A 17,787-nucleotide genomic window follows, 5' to 3' on the forward strand; every position below is an offset into this window, starting at 1 on the left:
CACCCCTTTCCGGATATCGGGTGAATTGGGACAAAAGCGAGGCCCTCCCACTCTCGCGAGTGACGACGAAAGCAGCCCTCCTGGGCTTCCCGTTCCGTTGGACCCCAAAGCACTTCAAGTATCTGGGAATCCTAGTCAATCGTGGCCTAGAACGAATGGTGGCAGACAATTTGGATCACCTCATTGCACGTATGCAACTAGACTTCGACAAATGGACCCAACAGGGCCTATCCATGTGGGGCAAGTTGCAGGCGGTGTGGATGGTCACAGTGCCGCGACTTACCTAGGTTCTGGGACTCCTGCCCCTTCAGATACCTCTCACCATGCTGAGGTCGATTGATGCTGCAATCAGATCCTTTGTGTGGGGATCCGTGCGCCCGCGGTTGGCGCCAGCTAAGCGAATAGCACGCAGATCCCATGGTGGAGTGGGACTCCCCTCGGTGGAGCATTATGCCCTAGCTTTCCACCTGTCCCCGCTAGCCGCAACTCTACATGGCCTCGCGGAGTCGCCGGTGTGGATCCCAGTGGAGAGAGCACTACTTTCCCATAATGGAGGCCTAGACGGACTTTACCGCATGAACCCCGCATACCCTAGTGACCGGAATCCGATCTTGCAGGCGACATGTGCTGCATGGCACAGGGTCCATCGCCTGCTAGGGATCCATCCCTACCTTCACACCCAGGCCCCCCTATGGTACAATTACAGTTTACACATAGGTGGAGAAACTTTCCACTGGCCAGAATGGAGGGAAGCTGGTATAGACCGACTAGCACAGGTGCTAGAAGACGGTAAGCTTAAACCCTTTGTCAGGTTATGGGCGGAATTCGACCTTCATTCCAAACAAGAATGGAGATATCAACAACTCCAGCACTGTATGCGCCAACACACTGACACTATTCAACGGGGATTGCATTCCTCGCCCACTGTAGCTTACCTGAAGGCCTGGGGGAAACACAAAGGAGTAATGGCTGGCTTGTACGAAGTCATCACAGGCCACCTATATTCCCACCCTACACTGGACACCTTGCAACTGCAGTGGCAGACCCGCCTCCAGCAGGATTTTGACGTAGAGGACTGGGCGGCTATGGTGGAGGCGCTGGACAGAGGCACGCGAGAAACCCGCTTAAAATTCTGTCTCTTCAAGGTACTACACAACTGGTATTGGACCCTGGCGAAACTCCACAATACCGGCCTCCTCCCACATGCAATATGCTGGCGTTGCACAGAAACACACTGTGACCTGCTCCACGTCCTATGTGGCTGCCCATCTATCCGACCTCTGTGGACAGCTGTAGAACACACCCTGATGGAATCCATGTCGCTCCCCACCCCTTTGCCCCCCCTCTCTTATCATGCTACACGACATGGACTCCCTCCCAGCCTTAACATGACCGCAAAAAAGACCCCTACATACTGCCCTAGCAATGGCAAAAATGTTTATCCTACGACACTGGAGATCGGTTACCTCCCCTACGCCTGAGGAATGGATAGTGGCGATGATTACCATAGCTAAACACGAAAGAATCATTTATAATCTTCAAGACCAGGCTGCCATCTTTGCCCAGGTGTGGGCCCCCTTCCTATCAAAAGGCCCTGACATACCGCCGCCATCGGTCCCCAGCTAACTCTCTGCACATTTCACTCCCCCCATCCCACCTTTTTTCTCCTCTTCTCTTTTTCATCCGTTTTCCGACTCTTATGTCTTCTCCTTTCTCCCTACCTTCCCGCCCCCCTTTTATTTTTTATATATCCCCTCCCCACCTTCATACTGTATTGAACTCATCGTCATTAATATTGCTACTATTTATGCCGGCTTTCGCCACCTGCCCCATCCGTTCCCCCTGCTACTGTTCAAATACACTATTAAGCATACCGTATTTATCGGCATATAACACGCACTTTTTCTCCCTGAAAATAGGGGGCAAATGATGTGTGCGTGTTATACGCCGATATAAATGTAAGGTTTTTTTTCCAGAAATTTCCTCTTAAAATGAGGTGCGTGTTATAAGCCGGTAAATACGGTAATTAGATTCTTGTTTGTCCGGATTGTTTTGAATGGAACTCTCTAGTCTTTCTACCCTGTGGATAGCAATGTGGAAAACTTGTACCCTTGCCCTTGTTTATCTTTCAGCTTTATCTTCGTTCATTGCTAATATGTAACTAAAATACTTGTATTGAAATTTGTGCATAAAAAAAAATTACAACACAGAAAACAAGCTGCATATCAAGGTGAAAATAAATTAGCTAAATTCTGATGGTATGTACCTTTTATTCCTAATATTATGTTGGTGTAGGCAGAATCTGGCTCCCACTCCTCTCTTCAAAGTTAACAGTTTATCTATTTATTCACAATTTCATCAAACAATAAGTTGCTTAAAATGTTCTCTTATTTTTGTCTGCACAAAAGCATTCTCTTCAGAGAACTTATCTCTATGCTTATCTAACCTGCCAGTTCCATTTTTACCAACACACGTCAACTCCTGGCCTTTTGTGCAATAAGCAATAACATACACTACTTGCAAATTTAAAACCAAAAAGAGGTTGACAAGGGTCAGGTATCTATAGCTCCACAGTCTACAGCTTCACTGCCATTTTCGCTACCATTGGTATAGTTATAAATAGTTAAGAGTACACGTTTTACAGTTGATATTGCATCTTGCATAGTTCATTTCTCCCTCAGAAACACTCTCAAATGACCATGGCAGCACCCTGAAATGATGCAATTTAGGTGACTTTTACCTATTCAAGGCATTCAAATTCATGTTAATCTGTCATAGGTCATGCTCACCCAACACATCAAGCTGATTGACTGGATTCACACTGTACCTGAATATAATCCCAACTGGAGGCTGTCAAAGAAAATAATATTTGCACACTCAATTCTCTTCACTGGAAGTTTTTGAATAAAGTATACAAGAGCCCATATAGAGTCAGAAAGGCCCACACTAGCTAAAAGAGTGGATTATAGTTTAAGCAGTACAGACGTTTTTGTCTGCACTTCATGTGGAAGGAGGCCAATTACTGATCTTCCTGGTTGAATTTGTGCTGTTAGTCATGTTTGGGACCCGCACCAACTGCAGTGCACAATGTACATGCTTAACATAACTGTGATTAGCGTCAAGGGCTATCCCTCTTGAGGCCTCCCAGTTTACAAGCAGGAGCAAGATGGCGGGTTCCCACAATTTACAGATAAAGAATATTCTGGTAGCTGGCTTCCATTAGTTTCTCTGCATGTCACTGCTGCTGTGCTTCTTTATAAACAGCATAGCTTGTGTAACTCAGGGTGTGTTTTTAAGTCAGATGCACAAGTACTCCATTGGTGCAGAAAGGAGATAGTTGTCTGGATCCCACGAGTTAGGGACATATCCAGAACATCTTTATTTGGCCTGCAAGAGGCTGACACGTATGAAAGGAAAGGATAAGGGCATTTCCCTATATGAGCCGTAGCCCCAGTAACAGCCTCCGAATGGCTGAGGCCAGTCTGGAACAACTCACACGTTCAGGGATTGTCTTTATCATCACTGATTCTAAGATACTGCAGAACATTATAATTATAATTTTATTAATATATCATTATTATATTACAGGATGCCATGTCATTACAAAACAAGTTGTATCTGAACTGGATTGGATCATTTACATTGTTTTACTTTAGTGAAGTGTGTGCATGGCTGGTTGGCATGGCAGAGACTACTAAATCTTAGGTCTCAAGCTTCCCCCGAGACCAGCATTACAGTTCAACTTTTACTTCAATGAAGAGCTGTGTATTCTCCAAGATGACATGATTGGAAAAATTGCAAGAAGCCACATTAAGACCTCCTTTCAGAATCAGTGCTGTTCTCTAGAACGAAGTGAGAAGCCTAATGCTGGTGTGAACAGAGGAGAAGGAGGTAGAATGTAAATTTAAATAGCTGTCCGGAATTCAAGTTCACAACTGAGAGGCCCAGCTGCTTAAACCTCTGCCATGAGGGATCTGCTGCTGCCTGCCTTAAGCCCTGCCTGCATGAACAGCCTGCCTGTGGCAAGGTCAGTGTTGTTGCTGTTAAGCTCACCCAAGATGAATTGCAGAGGTGTCTTCTCTGCCCCTCCACCCAGGTCTCCCTTCCAATTGTGTCCAAATAAAGTAAAAAGGCTGAAACTGCTGATGCAAGAAATCAAGCACGACTAGGGAGATTGTTGCCCTTATTTGACAGCTTACGTTTAGATGCTCTTCTTTCATTATTTTCTGTCCCATGGACACATTATAGCTGCAGGCCCTATCAGTTTCAACCAACTAAGGGACATCTTAGCCACCATACTGTGACGGCTGAGGCATTAGTGCCAGTTTTCCAACCACTAACAAACCAAACAGCTCCACTTCTATCAATGCCCTTTTTACAATTTGGACCATGAGCACCTGACATTCAGGAAACAACTGTCCAAGTCAGTCCTACACCAGCTTCTGGCACTACGATGAATGTGCGCCTACAAAGGGAGAAGAAAGCAATGAACTGAGAAAGAATTACACCAAAACCAGATTTGCAAGACCTATCCACATCAGAAAGTGTACACCCAGGATCAAGATGTTTCAGGTGACTACATTTGGAGGAAAGAGCATAACCTGTAAAAGATAATATTTTAGCAAATGACGGCACACTGATGTACTAAGAAATCTGATTGTATTTTAAATGAAATAGCACCTGTTGGACATTCAATTGGTATTATTGAAGTGTTCATTGTATCTCACCTTCTAAAGGTACATTACACTTAAAGAGTAAGCCATGATTGTTCGACTTCAATTACTATCAAAAGCCTAAATACAAAACAGACACTCTTGGAAATTTACTGAAATGCACAGGAGCACCCAGTATCTTTAGTCCAAAGATGACAGGCAATACTTGTCACAAGGAAAGTGCAGTTACGCTGAAACCCCTTAATCTTGGAGAACTAGTAAGATATCAAAAATGGCTAAATCTGATCAATACAATTTAGGAGGTTTCATAGTGGCAGGACCCTTTGAATTTGTCATATTATTACTTATTTTGAAATCTAGTCAGATAATAATATTTCCCCCTCAAGAATAATATGGCAGGGAGTGTCAAACCATAGGCAAGCTTCTCCACAATGTTCCCAGAAGCAAAAAATGATTTGGGCTGATATACACCTCATAAAAGGACGTGGAGCCCTGTGAAAGAGGAGCCAGTTCCACTCTCACGAAAAGTATCACATTCGCTTCTATAATGTCTCCACTAACAAATCCAATGTGTGGATTAGCTTTTCATTGAGGACCAGGCGATATCTTAAAATATTTTTTGGGCTATCTGTCCTTCCAGATAGAACTACTGGGAATTTCAAAAATGTGTTTTTCAAGTTGTCACAAAGGGTTTTGACCTTAAAACACCTGGAAACTTGTACTTAACCAATATTACATTCCTTGTTACCTCAATTAGCCATTTAGAATCAGGGTGACGGGGTGTAGGATTTTTAATTTGCTTCTCTGAAGTCCAAGTGATACTCACATCAGGTTGTTCCCCCCCAAAAAAAGCAGACATTTTCTCTCTTGTATATATTTAAAGCCAAATGCATTATTATTTGAAGAGAGTTGAGTACTACAGCATTACTTTCTCAAAAAATGCAAATATTTCTCAATTTATACGAATTATTCACATTTCCCTCCCTAAAGTCATAATGGAAATGTGTAATAATTTATCATCTAAACAAAATGTCCATTTATCTGAATACTGTGCAGATATTATAGCCACATCTCAATACCCCCACCCTCATCTGTGAATTAATGTGGGAATGTACAAGCTAAGAAAACATCAAGTAATGTCATACATCAGTTCACTAGTATATTTTATTTTCCATTACAAAATCTTAAGCTACATTGCATCAGCATAGAAGCCTCTATAAAACTACACAACAACCACCATTTTATCATGCTACTGTGGATTACCATGGCCTGGGAGAGGATGGAGCACAATCAATTAAAGTTGAAAAGCAGCTATGTGTAAACAAGTGTGGGGTAGAACATTATTGCCTACTACTACATTGTCTTGTGTGACAGAGCCAAAAAAACACTGTAAAATAAAAAGTGCACTTCATAAATATGCAAATAACATTGCTTTACCTTAAAAACAGAGTTTCAATCATTTCAGAGAGAGGGATGGAAAAGAATAAAGTCAAGCCGAAGAATGGACCAACATTTAGCAAGTGAATTATGCCAGTTTCTTCCATCAAGAAGAGATGCATAAAACTAAATAAAACCAATGTACCAAACTTCACTGGAGAGGTTATCTAGTAGCCATGTTTATTCTTCTGCTATGCATTTAGCAATTGCACAGATAATTTCCTACTAGTTTCCATGTATGACAACTTGTGCTTCATACCTGGTCAGGGTGCCTTTAAAAGAATGGCAAAGCAAAAATATACCCTTCTGGTGAAATACGGCCTTGACATGAGTGTGGTGACCATGACACATGGGTCACAGTTATGTTTAAAGTTCTGTATTTCAAGTATAAGAACTGGCTGAACAAATAAACAACTGCCTAAATGTTCACCCATGAAGTAATTTACACCTGATTCAGAGAATGTAGGACACTTTTAAGGACACAACAGTCAACAAGTTCCATGAAATCTGAGTGAATGAATACCAATCAAAATTAATAAGGACTATCTTTAATCAACATGAAAAGTTTCAATAAGTGTCTAGTGAAGCCATACACATTAAACTGATCACAAGTCTCTACCGGGTTCAGAGCTTTAAGAGATAACATGTCAACTGCACATAAGTAAATAGGTGCCTTCCAGGAAGATGGTACATACAAGTCAAACCAAAAGCAGAGGCTAAACCGCCAGGATCTGACTGCAACATGCTCCCACATTAGTTACTCAGTCACCTTGAGTTTCTTCATCCGTGTCAATTCAGAATGTACATCTTTTACGTATAGGAAATTATTGAAGGTAGGCAGAGTCCAACAGAGAGATGATTATTTAAGAATGAGCACTAGAAGTATGTAAGCAATGAATGCACCATGAGTGTTCAGCAGCACTGTCTGACTGGCATGTCAGGCTATGGTTGTGGGACCTATTTGTGTGTGTGAACAGATCTGACTGTGCCAGTCTTTGTCTGCCTTCTGTCCATTTATTAGCTTGTTCATCAATCTGCACCCATTTTTCTGTGCTTTCTGTCTATCTGACCATCTGTGTGTGTGTGTGTGTCTGTGAATCCCTGTATCTACATGTCTGTGTCAGTCAATCTATGTTTCTCTGTGCCCATCAGACTGTGACTGACTCTCCTATGGATGCAGAACAGTAATATCACAGATCCTTAAGGAAGTATTCGAAGGACTAAAGAACAAGTTATTTACCTTCCGTAACGCTTTTTCTGGTGGATACAGCTGTGGATTCCTCAACTTATGATTTCTCCCAATGCGCCAGCATTTGACGGAAATTTCCTTCCTGGCTCCCAGGTCAACCAGGACGTCACAATTGCATGGCTCCGCATGGGACTCCGTCTGAGGTCATCATGGTACTAAGTCCTTTCCGGCGTGCTGACGGCAGTTTCACCATTTTGTACGTGCCTTCGAGGGAACAGGTGAATACCGACCTCACATGCAAAATACATACCAATGCAAATACAAATATAAACCCCAATAACAGTTTATATAAAAACACCAAAACATATATACAATCTGTATAAAAAGAAGTCTTGGTATGGCCAGACAGGCAACAGGGAGGCGGGTGGGACTGTGAAGAATCCACAGGTAGCTACTATATCCTCCAGAAAAAGCGTTATCGAAGGTAAGTAACTTGTTCTTCTGATGGATACAACTACCTGTGGATTCCTCACCGTATGAATAGAATCCCAAAGCAGTCCGTACTCGGAGGTGGGTGCCTGACCGGTCAAACCAAGAAATCCTGCAAAACAGAACGCGCAAAATGGCCGTCCCTCCTAACTTCAGATTCTAAGCAATAATGCTTCGCAAAAGTGTAGGGGGAAGCCCAAGTTGCGGCCTTACAAATTTCAGCAATTGCGACACCTCTAGCCCAGGCCGAAGTGGCACACTTAGCCCTGGTGTAACGGCCCCTAATACCCTCAGGAGGAACTTTCTTTGCTAGTGAATAACAAATCTTTATGCAAAGAATGACTCACCAGGAAAGAGTCCTCTTGTGGACAGCCTTGCCCTTGATCTTGCCCACATTTTCAACGAAGAGTTGATCATGAACTCGAAAGTCTCTTGTCCTCTCAATGTAGAAACTCAGAACCCTTCTTGGATCCAAGCGATGAAGTCTTTCCTCCTCCTTTGATGGATGAGGAGGAGGGTAGAAGGATGAGAGTGTTATAGACAGGCCCATATGAAAGAGTGACTACTTTAGGAAGGAAAGCCGCGCGGGTTCTCAGCACCACCTTGTCAGCATGAAAGGGTGTAAAAGGAGGTTTCACACTAAGAGCCTGAAGCTCACTCATGCCTAGCTGACGTGATAGCTGTTAAGAAAACTGTTTTTAAAACTAAAAGCCTCAACGGGCAAGAATGCATAGGCTCAAATGGTGAACCCATTAAAAAAGTCAGAATCAAATTCAAATCCCCACTGAGGCATGACAAACGGAGTGGGAGGAAACTTGTTAGTCAAACCTTTCAGGAACCTAATAATTATAGGGGACTTAAATAAGGAAGGCTGATCAGGAAGGCAAAGAAAGGCCGACATCGCTGACAAATAGCCCTTTACTGTCGACACTGCACTACCCTTCTGTGCCAAGGTAAGAGCAAAAAGCAAAATATCAGTCAAATGGGCCTTCAAGGGATCAATTTGTGTCTCTCCACACCAAGCAACAAACTTTTCTCATCTGCCGGCATAGACAGTCTTGGTGGAGTGTCACCTGGCGGATAAGATAAAACCCACCACTTCTGGAGGGAGAGAAAAGGAACTCAGATTGCCCCGGTCAATCTCCAGGCATGTAGGAGCAGGCTCTGGAGGTGGGGGTGTAGAACCTGCCCCTGCGACTGCGAGAGGAGGTCTACCCTGTAAGGGAGACGAAACAGAAAGCACAGTGAGAGTTGGAGAAGGTCTGTGTAGCACACCCTTCTTGGCCATCCGGGGTTATTAAAATGACTTTAGCCTGATCTTGGAGAATCTTCCTCAGAACCCGAGGAATCAAGGGTATAGGGGGAAACACGTAAAGCAACTGGTCGTGTCGCGTGGGCTCTCATTATCCTAAATGAGACTACTGGATTTCTAGGTAACAGGATCGTTCACGGTGTGGGGGACTGAGTCGGACCCACTTGGAAGGACCTCTGTCACCCTAAATCCGGTTTTGCTCCGGCTAACTAGCAGTGCCTCATTTCTCCAAAAGTGAAGAGATGATTAGGCAGCCGAGCGCATGACATCTTCGGAACTTCTCAGGGAAGTCGTGGTCACTCAGATCCAAACCAACTCTCTCATTTACAGTATGATCTCATATACAAATGACAATGACAGTATAAGTTTTATATAATGTTTTAATAAAACAACTGTATTTGAGATATTAAGGCGTGAGACGCAATAACCAGAACCATACAACACAGTAGGATTGAAATAGTCACCAGGAGAGTAAAACATAAGAACAAAGCTATCATAGTGTCTATTAGTTTCTACTCTCCCTCTGCTTGATCTATTTTGAGCACAGCATGTTAAGCTTCTAGCTTGCCTTTCTGTATCACTGGGGAGACATCAGCCCTCATACCTGAGCAAAGGCCTGTGATCTGGATCAGCATCTGCAACGAGGCAGTCAGCGTCTTGTTGTGGTTCCCTGGTCGGAATCTCCCTCTCTCGTGTATTGGGACAAGAAAGTGATTTTATAACTAACATGTCAGCGTGATCACAAAATGTCCCTACGCAGGAATGCCAAGTCTAAATTCCTACCACGTCTATCGGCAATGTACCAGACTGTATCCTTGACTGAAGCACAGAGTGAATGTGTTATGGAGAACTCCAGTGTTGAAGTAGGCTAAACAGTGTGATATGAATAAAAAACAAAACCGTAGAACTGGCTATTTGAAAAATAACAGTACGAAGCCTAATAAAAAGCATTTAGAGCAAAGTGCACAGAGGCTCTAAACTGCAAGCAAATGAATAAAATACATCCAGGGCAAAGTGCACAAAGGCCTAAAGCCTGAAGCTAACGCGCAAAGGATACTTAAAACTAACCATACTACAGTTGCACCAAGACATCTGAAATGTGTCCCCCAACAACGGAAACTGGAGGCTACAGAACAACGGGCAGTGCGCGTTCTCCTGAGTGGCAAACAGGTCTATCTGTGGAAATCCCCACATCCGGAAGATGTGAAGAACCAGGTCCGGATGAAATCGTCACTCGTAATCAGCCGAGAAATGCCGACTGAGACTGTCCGCACGAACGCTGAGAACCCCGGCCACATGGTTTGCTACTACACAAATCCGACGGTCCTGCACACAGGACCAGATCCACAGAGCCTCTCTGCAGAGAAGATACAACCCTACTCCTCCCTGCTTGTTGATTCACCACATCGCGGTAGTGTTGTCCGTCAAGACCTGAACAGACCGACCGCAAAGGGATGTGAGGAAGGCCTTGAGAGCCAGACGTATTGCCCGCAATTCTAACAGATTGATGTGAAACATCTGTTCCACTGGAGACCAATGACTTTTGACCTCCAGGTCCCCCAGATGAGCTCCCCACCCTAGAGTGGAAGCATCCGTTATGACTGTGGCCACTGGTGATAGAGAAAACGGCCTTCCTTGGGAAAGGTTGCCGTCCACAGCCCACCATCGTAGATCCGCTGCAGCGTCTCTGGAGACTGTTATCGACTCCTCAAGATCCCCTCTATGTTGAAACCATTGCCTGCGGAGTCCCCACTGGTGAGCCCTCATGTGCCAATGTGCATGAGTGACCAACAGAATGCAGGAAGCAAACAGACAGAGCAGACGTAGGACCTTGAGGACTGGAACAGCCGCTCCCTTTTGAAACATTGTAATCAACGCCTGAATGTCATGTACCCTCTGAGGAGGAGGAAAGGCCCGATCCAATGATGTGTCCAGTAAGGCCCATATGAACAGGAAGAGCCGAGAAGGCTCCAGGTGAGATTTGGGCACATTTACCGGAAAGCCCAGGTTGAACAACAACTGGGTTGTCATTGTCAAGTGATGCAGCACAAGCTCGGGGGACCCGGTTTTGATCAGCCAATCATCTAGGTAAGGGAATACAGATATTCCCTTCCTTCTGAGGGCCACTGCAACCACTACCATCACACCTTCGTGAAGACTCGAGTTGCGGAAGGAAGACCAAAAGGAAGGACCGCAAACTGGTAGTGTTGCGATCCTACCACAAACCGGAGATACTTCCTGTGTGACTTCAGAATAAGGATATGAAAATAAGCATCCTGCAAGTCGATAGACCCCATCCAGTATCCCTTGATCAACGCAAGAAGCACATGTGCTAGGGTCAGCATTTTGAACTTCTCCTGTTTGAGGAACCAATTCAAAATCCTCAGATCCAGGATAGGCCACAATCGACCATCCTTCTTGGGAATCAGGAAATACCTTGAATAGCATTCCTGACCCTTTTCCTGCTCTGGAACCAAATCCACTTCACCCTTTAACAAAAGGACCTGCACCTCCTGCTGAAGTAACCGGAGATGATCTTCCGTACAAAACGAATGACGGGGAGGGAAGGATGGGGGAAACTCTCGAAAAGGAACAGCATGACCTTTCCCCACAATATTCATCACCCTAGAGTCCGATGTGATTAACTCCCACTCGTGGAGAAAATGAAATAGACTTCCCCCTGCGGGAGAAGTATGATGCAAGATGGAGAGAAAACTAGGGCTGCTTTCCTTGATGGGTTCCCCCAGAGGAAGAGGATGAGATGGGAGGCTGCTGAGTGGCTCCTCACTTTCTAACCCCCCGCCCTCTATAAGACCTATAACAAGGGTTGGCAGGCTGCTGCATGCTGGACTGTGGCCTCTCACGAAAATAGGACCCACAGCCAAAACCCCTGAACCTTCGAAAAGATCTAAAGGGTGTGGCCGCTGAAGCCTGGAGTCCCAAGGACTTTGCAGTAGCCCTGCTGTCTTTAAAATGCTCCAAAGCTGAGTCAGCTTTGGACCCAAACAGCTACTCGCCATCAAACGGAAGGTCCAACAGAGTTGTCTGAACATCCGTGGAGAAGCCATAAGACCTGAGCCACGCATGCCTCCTGGTTGCCACTGAAGTGCCCATTGCCCTGGCAACCGAATCTGCTGTATTCAAACCGGACTGAATAACCTGCTTGGCCGCCGCTTGACTGTCCAACAGGAGTTCATCAAACTGACCCTGCACATCCTGAGGCAAACTGGGCACAACAGCTCTTGCTGTGTCCATTAGGGCATGCATATACCTCCCGAGCACATAGGTAACATTGACAGACTTCAAGGCCATACTGCACGAGGAGAAACCCTTCTTTGCTGTTCGCTTAGACTCTCTATCTGATGGAGTAGCAGGGAACGAACCAGGTGCAGACCGGTCAGAACAAGAGGCTTGCATCACCAAGCTCTCAGGTGTTGGATGCTGAGAAAGAAACTGCGGATTCCCTGGAGCAACTCTGTACCTCCTAGCCACAGTCCTGGAAACCGCTGGAGTCGTGAAAGGCTTCCTCCATATATCTAGAATGGGCTCAGGAAGGGCATCATTAAAAGGGAGGAGGGGCTCAGAAGACGTAGCGGAAAGATGCAACACCTAAGCCAGAATGTTTGGCTTCGCCTTCGATGCTGGTAAAGGAAGGTCCAAAAACTCAGCAGCCTTTCTTATCACGCTGTGGTAAGATGCGGCCTCCGCTGTGAGCTCACCAGGGGATGAAAAATCCCACTCAGGGGATGTATCCAGGCCACTTGCAGAGTCAAGGCCCTGAAATTCACCCACGGGCTCAGTAATCTCCCCTTCCTGCAACAGTTGTTGCTGATACTCCTGCTCCTCCAACAGCCTCAAGGCCCTCCTTCTAGACCTCAGTCTGGCCTCCAAACGCATCAACAGAGAATTAGCCGACGCTGACGACGCTGGTTTCAAAGCAGATGGATGCTCCGGCGGAGGAGAGGGTGGAGAGACATTGCGGCCCAATCGGGATCCATTCGGTGCCGGCATCGACTCCATTAGCATCACCTGGATAGAAGAGTACAAATGGGGCCTGTTTGTACAGCGCCGGCAAATCCAGCGAGAAAGGTAATGGACCCGTGTGACCATCCAGTGCACCAGCAGGGGCCACAACTCTGTTGAAAATGCTGAACATAGCATTGAGGAAGGCTGATGGATCTGCTCCCGGAGTCAGGAAACCTCTGATCCTCCTGAGGCGCTTGAACCGAATCCGAAGCGTGCATACCCGACTCCTGACCATGAGCGGACACTGCAGAAAAGTGAGCCGGAGGGACTCGAAGATCTCCATCAGCATCCGCGCTGGAGAGGCCTGTGGACTCTGGGGCTGAGAAGTCACCGTTGGCCTGACCTCCCACGCCGTACGGCACCATCTCAGAGGGGACCAAGACCGATCCCTGGAAGAACACCATCGAGAATCGTGCCGGTGCCGCTTCTTATGCGACCTTGAGGACTTAGGCGAAGATTAATCCCTCGCCTTAGATATTCGATGACCCTTATGCTCCTTCTTAGCTTTTGCCAAGAAGAGCTTAGCCTCTCTCTCCTTCAAGGCCTTCGGGTTCATCTGCTGGCAGGACACGCACCCCTCCACGTCGTGGTCCAAGCTCAAGCACCACGAGCAGTTCTCATGAGGATCCGTAACCAACATGCGACCCCCACACTCATAACAAGGCTTAAAGCCCGATTTTTTCGGTGGTGACATTGTAACAACAACAAATCCTCGAAACAGTAACTGTTCAAGAGGTAGGAACAACCGTTAGCGTCGAAGGCGTGGAAAAAAGGGAACTGACGTCAGCACGCCGGTGAGGACTTCTTATTGCCACGATGATGCCACAAGGAGTTGCATGCGGAGCCGTGCAATTGTGACGTCCTTATCGACATAGGAGCTAGGAAGAAAATGTCAGTCGAATGTTGGTGCATTGGGAGAATTCTTAAGGTTAGGAATCCACAGGCAGTTGTATCCATCAGAAAAGTCCATATCATAGATTGTTATGAAAATGAGAGGCCATACTCCCACCTCCATTATAATGGAATCACAAGAAAGAAATTATAGACATTTAACCTGGAAAATAGGTCAAATGAGCACTGCACACAGATCACATTGGTCCCTCTGCTTACATTACTCAATTCCAAACATCAGCAAGTACACACACTATCATACACTAAGTCCAACATGTAACACTTCTTAGAAAACACAGAAAGAAGAGGCTGAGAGAATGAAACTCAAACAAATAGGGAACATAAAAATTAAGGGAAAATGTACATTAGAGACTTGCTGATACATTTAGTTCTTGTTCTCCTTTCATAAGTGGGTGAGGAAAAAGCATCTCTAATAAGAATGCTGGCACTTTAAAATAATCTAAAGCCATCCATTAATGAATATTCCTCCTTGTGTGAGCTCTGCTTCCTTTTGTTTCACCCACTGCTACATCCCGTTCCTAAATTTTATTATAACACAAAAGGTTACAGAATAGGAAGAAATGAGGTAGACAAAAGATTCTTTATTTTCCTGCTACAATCTTCCTCTTTTTAAAGTAGAGGGAAAAATGGCTTCACAGTTTAAAATTCCATAGTAGGGCAGGGAAAACAGCACAAGCACAGCCAGGCGTCCAGTTAATATGCTGTGCTGAACTCTGTGGCATCTGGCTGATAATTATATAGTTCCTAAAAAATGCGTCCAGAGAGCAATGTTTGCAAAAATCATGCAGAGCAGTCAAGCCTGCTGCCCTACAAATGTCTTCAAAAGGTTTATGATGTTACCTTTACTTTGGTGGCCTAATCTTGAAGTCTGGGGAGCCGATTTTGTAAGATATTTAAATGATTCAGACCTAGCAACACTGGCTTAAGTCACATTGTTGTTAGGAGTCATATCACTCGAAGCAAAAAACAGAAGCTCTGGTCATTTGAAGGCTTTTGCCTTCATAGAGAAAATATAATTGCATGCAAAACAACAAAATTGTCCGAAGTCTCTTCAGCCAAAGAAGTTTGCTGTTTAGGCTGAAAGTGGAATTCCATTACTACCGCCAAAATGATAGAAGGGATAGTGTAAATTAATACCTTGTTGATCCAATACCATACCCATTTTTCTGGCTGAAAGATCGCTATCAAAAAGTAGCTGTTTAGTGTAAGGAAATATTATGCTGCCTTTGGTCACAGGCTCAAAATGTGATATGGGAACAGGTCAGACTAGGTGCAAATCTCACTGTGCAGCTGTAGCTTTAGCCAGAGGACAAACACCAGCAAGACTCAAAAGTGCATTAAAAAAAAATAAAGAATGCCAGAGGAAACTGCATACCTAGTATACATTAACTACTGGAGAGGAGAAACCTACTGCTTTTTATCCAATTATTTAAGGAAAATACACTGGAACATTTTTTTATTTAAAAGACATCTATGGGTAAGCCCAAAACCAAATGCCCATATGAAGAGATGGGCATTCTTTGCACGCCACAAAAGCAATGAAATATTTCAGTAGTGTCCAATTCAATTGCTTTGTAGGTAGTTTCCTTTGATAAATGTGTCAATTTAAAGCAGTGTCTGTGAATTACAATCCTCCACGATGAAAGTTCATATCTTTATGCCCCAAATTAATCATTAATCATTTTTTAAATACTGCTTTGATGGCAATCATTAAAATTTTGCTTAAGATAAAAATATGTGTTTACCTTGTCAGGAAAGTGATTTTCAGTTACACACGATGGAGGTGCATTAGGTTCCTGATAAATGACAAAATCTTTCCTGAGAAAAAGCAAGAAGGGTCAAACTTAATGAATATAACCATGATCAAGATTCATGTACAAGACTTAAGAAAACAATAATTCAATAACATGGTCGTAAGACCTTCTTCATATGGCTTAGCAAGCTAAAGCTAATTCCAGGTCAACGGCTCAGTACTGGTTATAATGCCAGTGAAAGTTTGATTTTCATGACCAAGAGCGTGCTTGAGTGCGAACTCAGTTTCTAGGACTGTGGACGCTAGTCCCAAGTCTGTGCCTGAGAGTTATGCATTACTCTTATGCCTGTTCAGTACTACGGTGATGCGCACATTACTGTTGACCAAATTCCATTTCTACTTCTAGAGGTCACGTGTCTCAGATAGGACTTCCACTCTTTATGGCTACTGGCTATGGAAGCTGGCATAATTATTACTCACAATCCCTTTGACCTAGTAAGTCAGATTGTTAATGTTGGCCCGGGCCCAAAGGCAGCTGGCCTCAGAAGTTAAATAGATCTGAACTATTTGAAGCTTTCCATTGTTGTTAAAACAAAATATACAAGATGGAGGCGAAAGGACAAACAAAACAGTTCCGATGATACTTAGTGATTGTCAGACAGTGCATGAGGCTTAGGATACCCACTGACATGTAATCCACATAAATTATTCATGTGCCATCAAACATGTAAAAAATTATTTACATGTTCATACCTATAATACAGTCAACTGCCTTCCCCGGTGTATATGTGATTTAATATGTACATACCTGGACATATTCTATGTTTTGTAATGGAAACTTAGTTGGAGAGCAAAGGAGCGCTACAATTTCATATTGTCAATCAGACTTTGTTTCTTGTTCTCATTGTAAGTATGAACACGTAGTATACTTTGTTGTTTTAACGATTTCTCCAAAACAGGCAACAGTTTCCATCAATATTTTACAAAAGATAATCCCAACAGAATTACAGAAAACATTAAAAAAAAAAAAAAAATCAGCGTACTCTTTGCACTCTCAAAAATTCCTCTGCAAATGCTTATCCTCCTCAGTGGATGAGAGATAGCACATTAGTGGACAATTCGAAAGAGTAGAGGGAAGAGTATGGGAAGAGGGTGCATCAAATGAGAACAGGCAAGGTCACACATGCACTCCATCTTCATACTATTATTTTGCTGGACAGCATTCTATGTCCCTTTCACTGTCTGGCAACACATCCCCCAAGTCAGGAGGAAAGGGGGCTTCAATATTTGTATAATTGAATCCTAAATGATGCTGTATGAATCCAAAGACATGTCAATTAAGAACTCTTAGCAAAGGAGAAATACTAGTCATCAATTAGGAAAAAAATGGAATATGTCACTTACATCTGTTCGTGGCATGTAGTGCTGCAGATTCACATGCTATGCATTATTCCACCATCTAGTGTTGGGGTTGGTGTGTTGCAAGTTGTTTTTCTTCGAAGAAGTCTTTTTCGGAGCCACGGGATCGAGTGACTCCTCTCGGTCATACAGCGCATGGACATCGACTCCATTGTTAGATTGTTTTCCCGCAAAAGGGTGTAGGAAGGAGTGACAGAGTGTAGTAATATAAATAGTAAGTAAAATAGATGTCCATCCAAGTGTAAATGTATATACATATATAGAAAATATAGAAACTACAACAACTACAGGCTTCCGGAGAGGAGGGAGGGTGTATGTGAATCTGCAGCACTACATGCCACAAACAGATGTACACTGGGTAAGTGACATTTTCCGTTCAATGGCATGTGTAGCTACAGATACACAGGCTATGCATAGACTACAAAGCAGTTACTCTCCCCAAAAAATGCAGTGGCTAGCCTGTAGGAGTTGGAGTTGTTTGAAATAATGTTCTTAAGACAGCTTGACCAACATTGGCCTGTTGCTTAGAATATACTTCTACACAGTAATGCTTTGTAAATATATGTGGTGGACCATG

At 44.1% G+C, this 17,787-nt stretch overlaps 1 protein-coding gene across 2 annotated transcripts in view; it reads right to left on the bottom strand.

Annotated features, from left to right (window-relative positions):
• OTUD4 (OTU deubiquitinase 4) overlaps positions 1 to 17,787 on the bottom strand; it is a 449,310-nt gene that overhangs the window by 324,034 nt on the left and 107,489 nt on the right. For both annotated transcript variants that reach the window (XM_069242606.1, XM_069242605.1), the window contains exon 5: positions 15,784 to 15,856. In XM_069242606.1, the coding sequence (XP_069098707.1) occupies positions 15,784 to 15,856 (73 nt within the window). The remainder of the gene's footprint in view (positions 1 to 15,783; positions 15,857 to 17,787) is intronic.

This window comes from Pleurodeles waltl, chromosome 1_2, assembly GCF_031143425.1.
Source record: "Pleurodeles waltl isolate 20211129_DDA chromosome 1_2, aPleWal1.hap1.20221129, whole genome shotgun sequence".
Lineage (NCBI taxonomy): Eukaryota > Metazoa > Chordata > Amphibia > Caudata > Salamandridae > Pleurodeles > Pleurodeles waltl.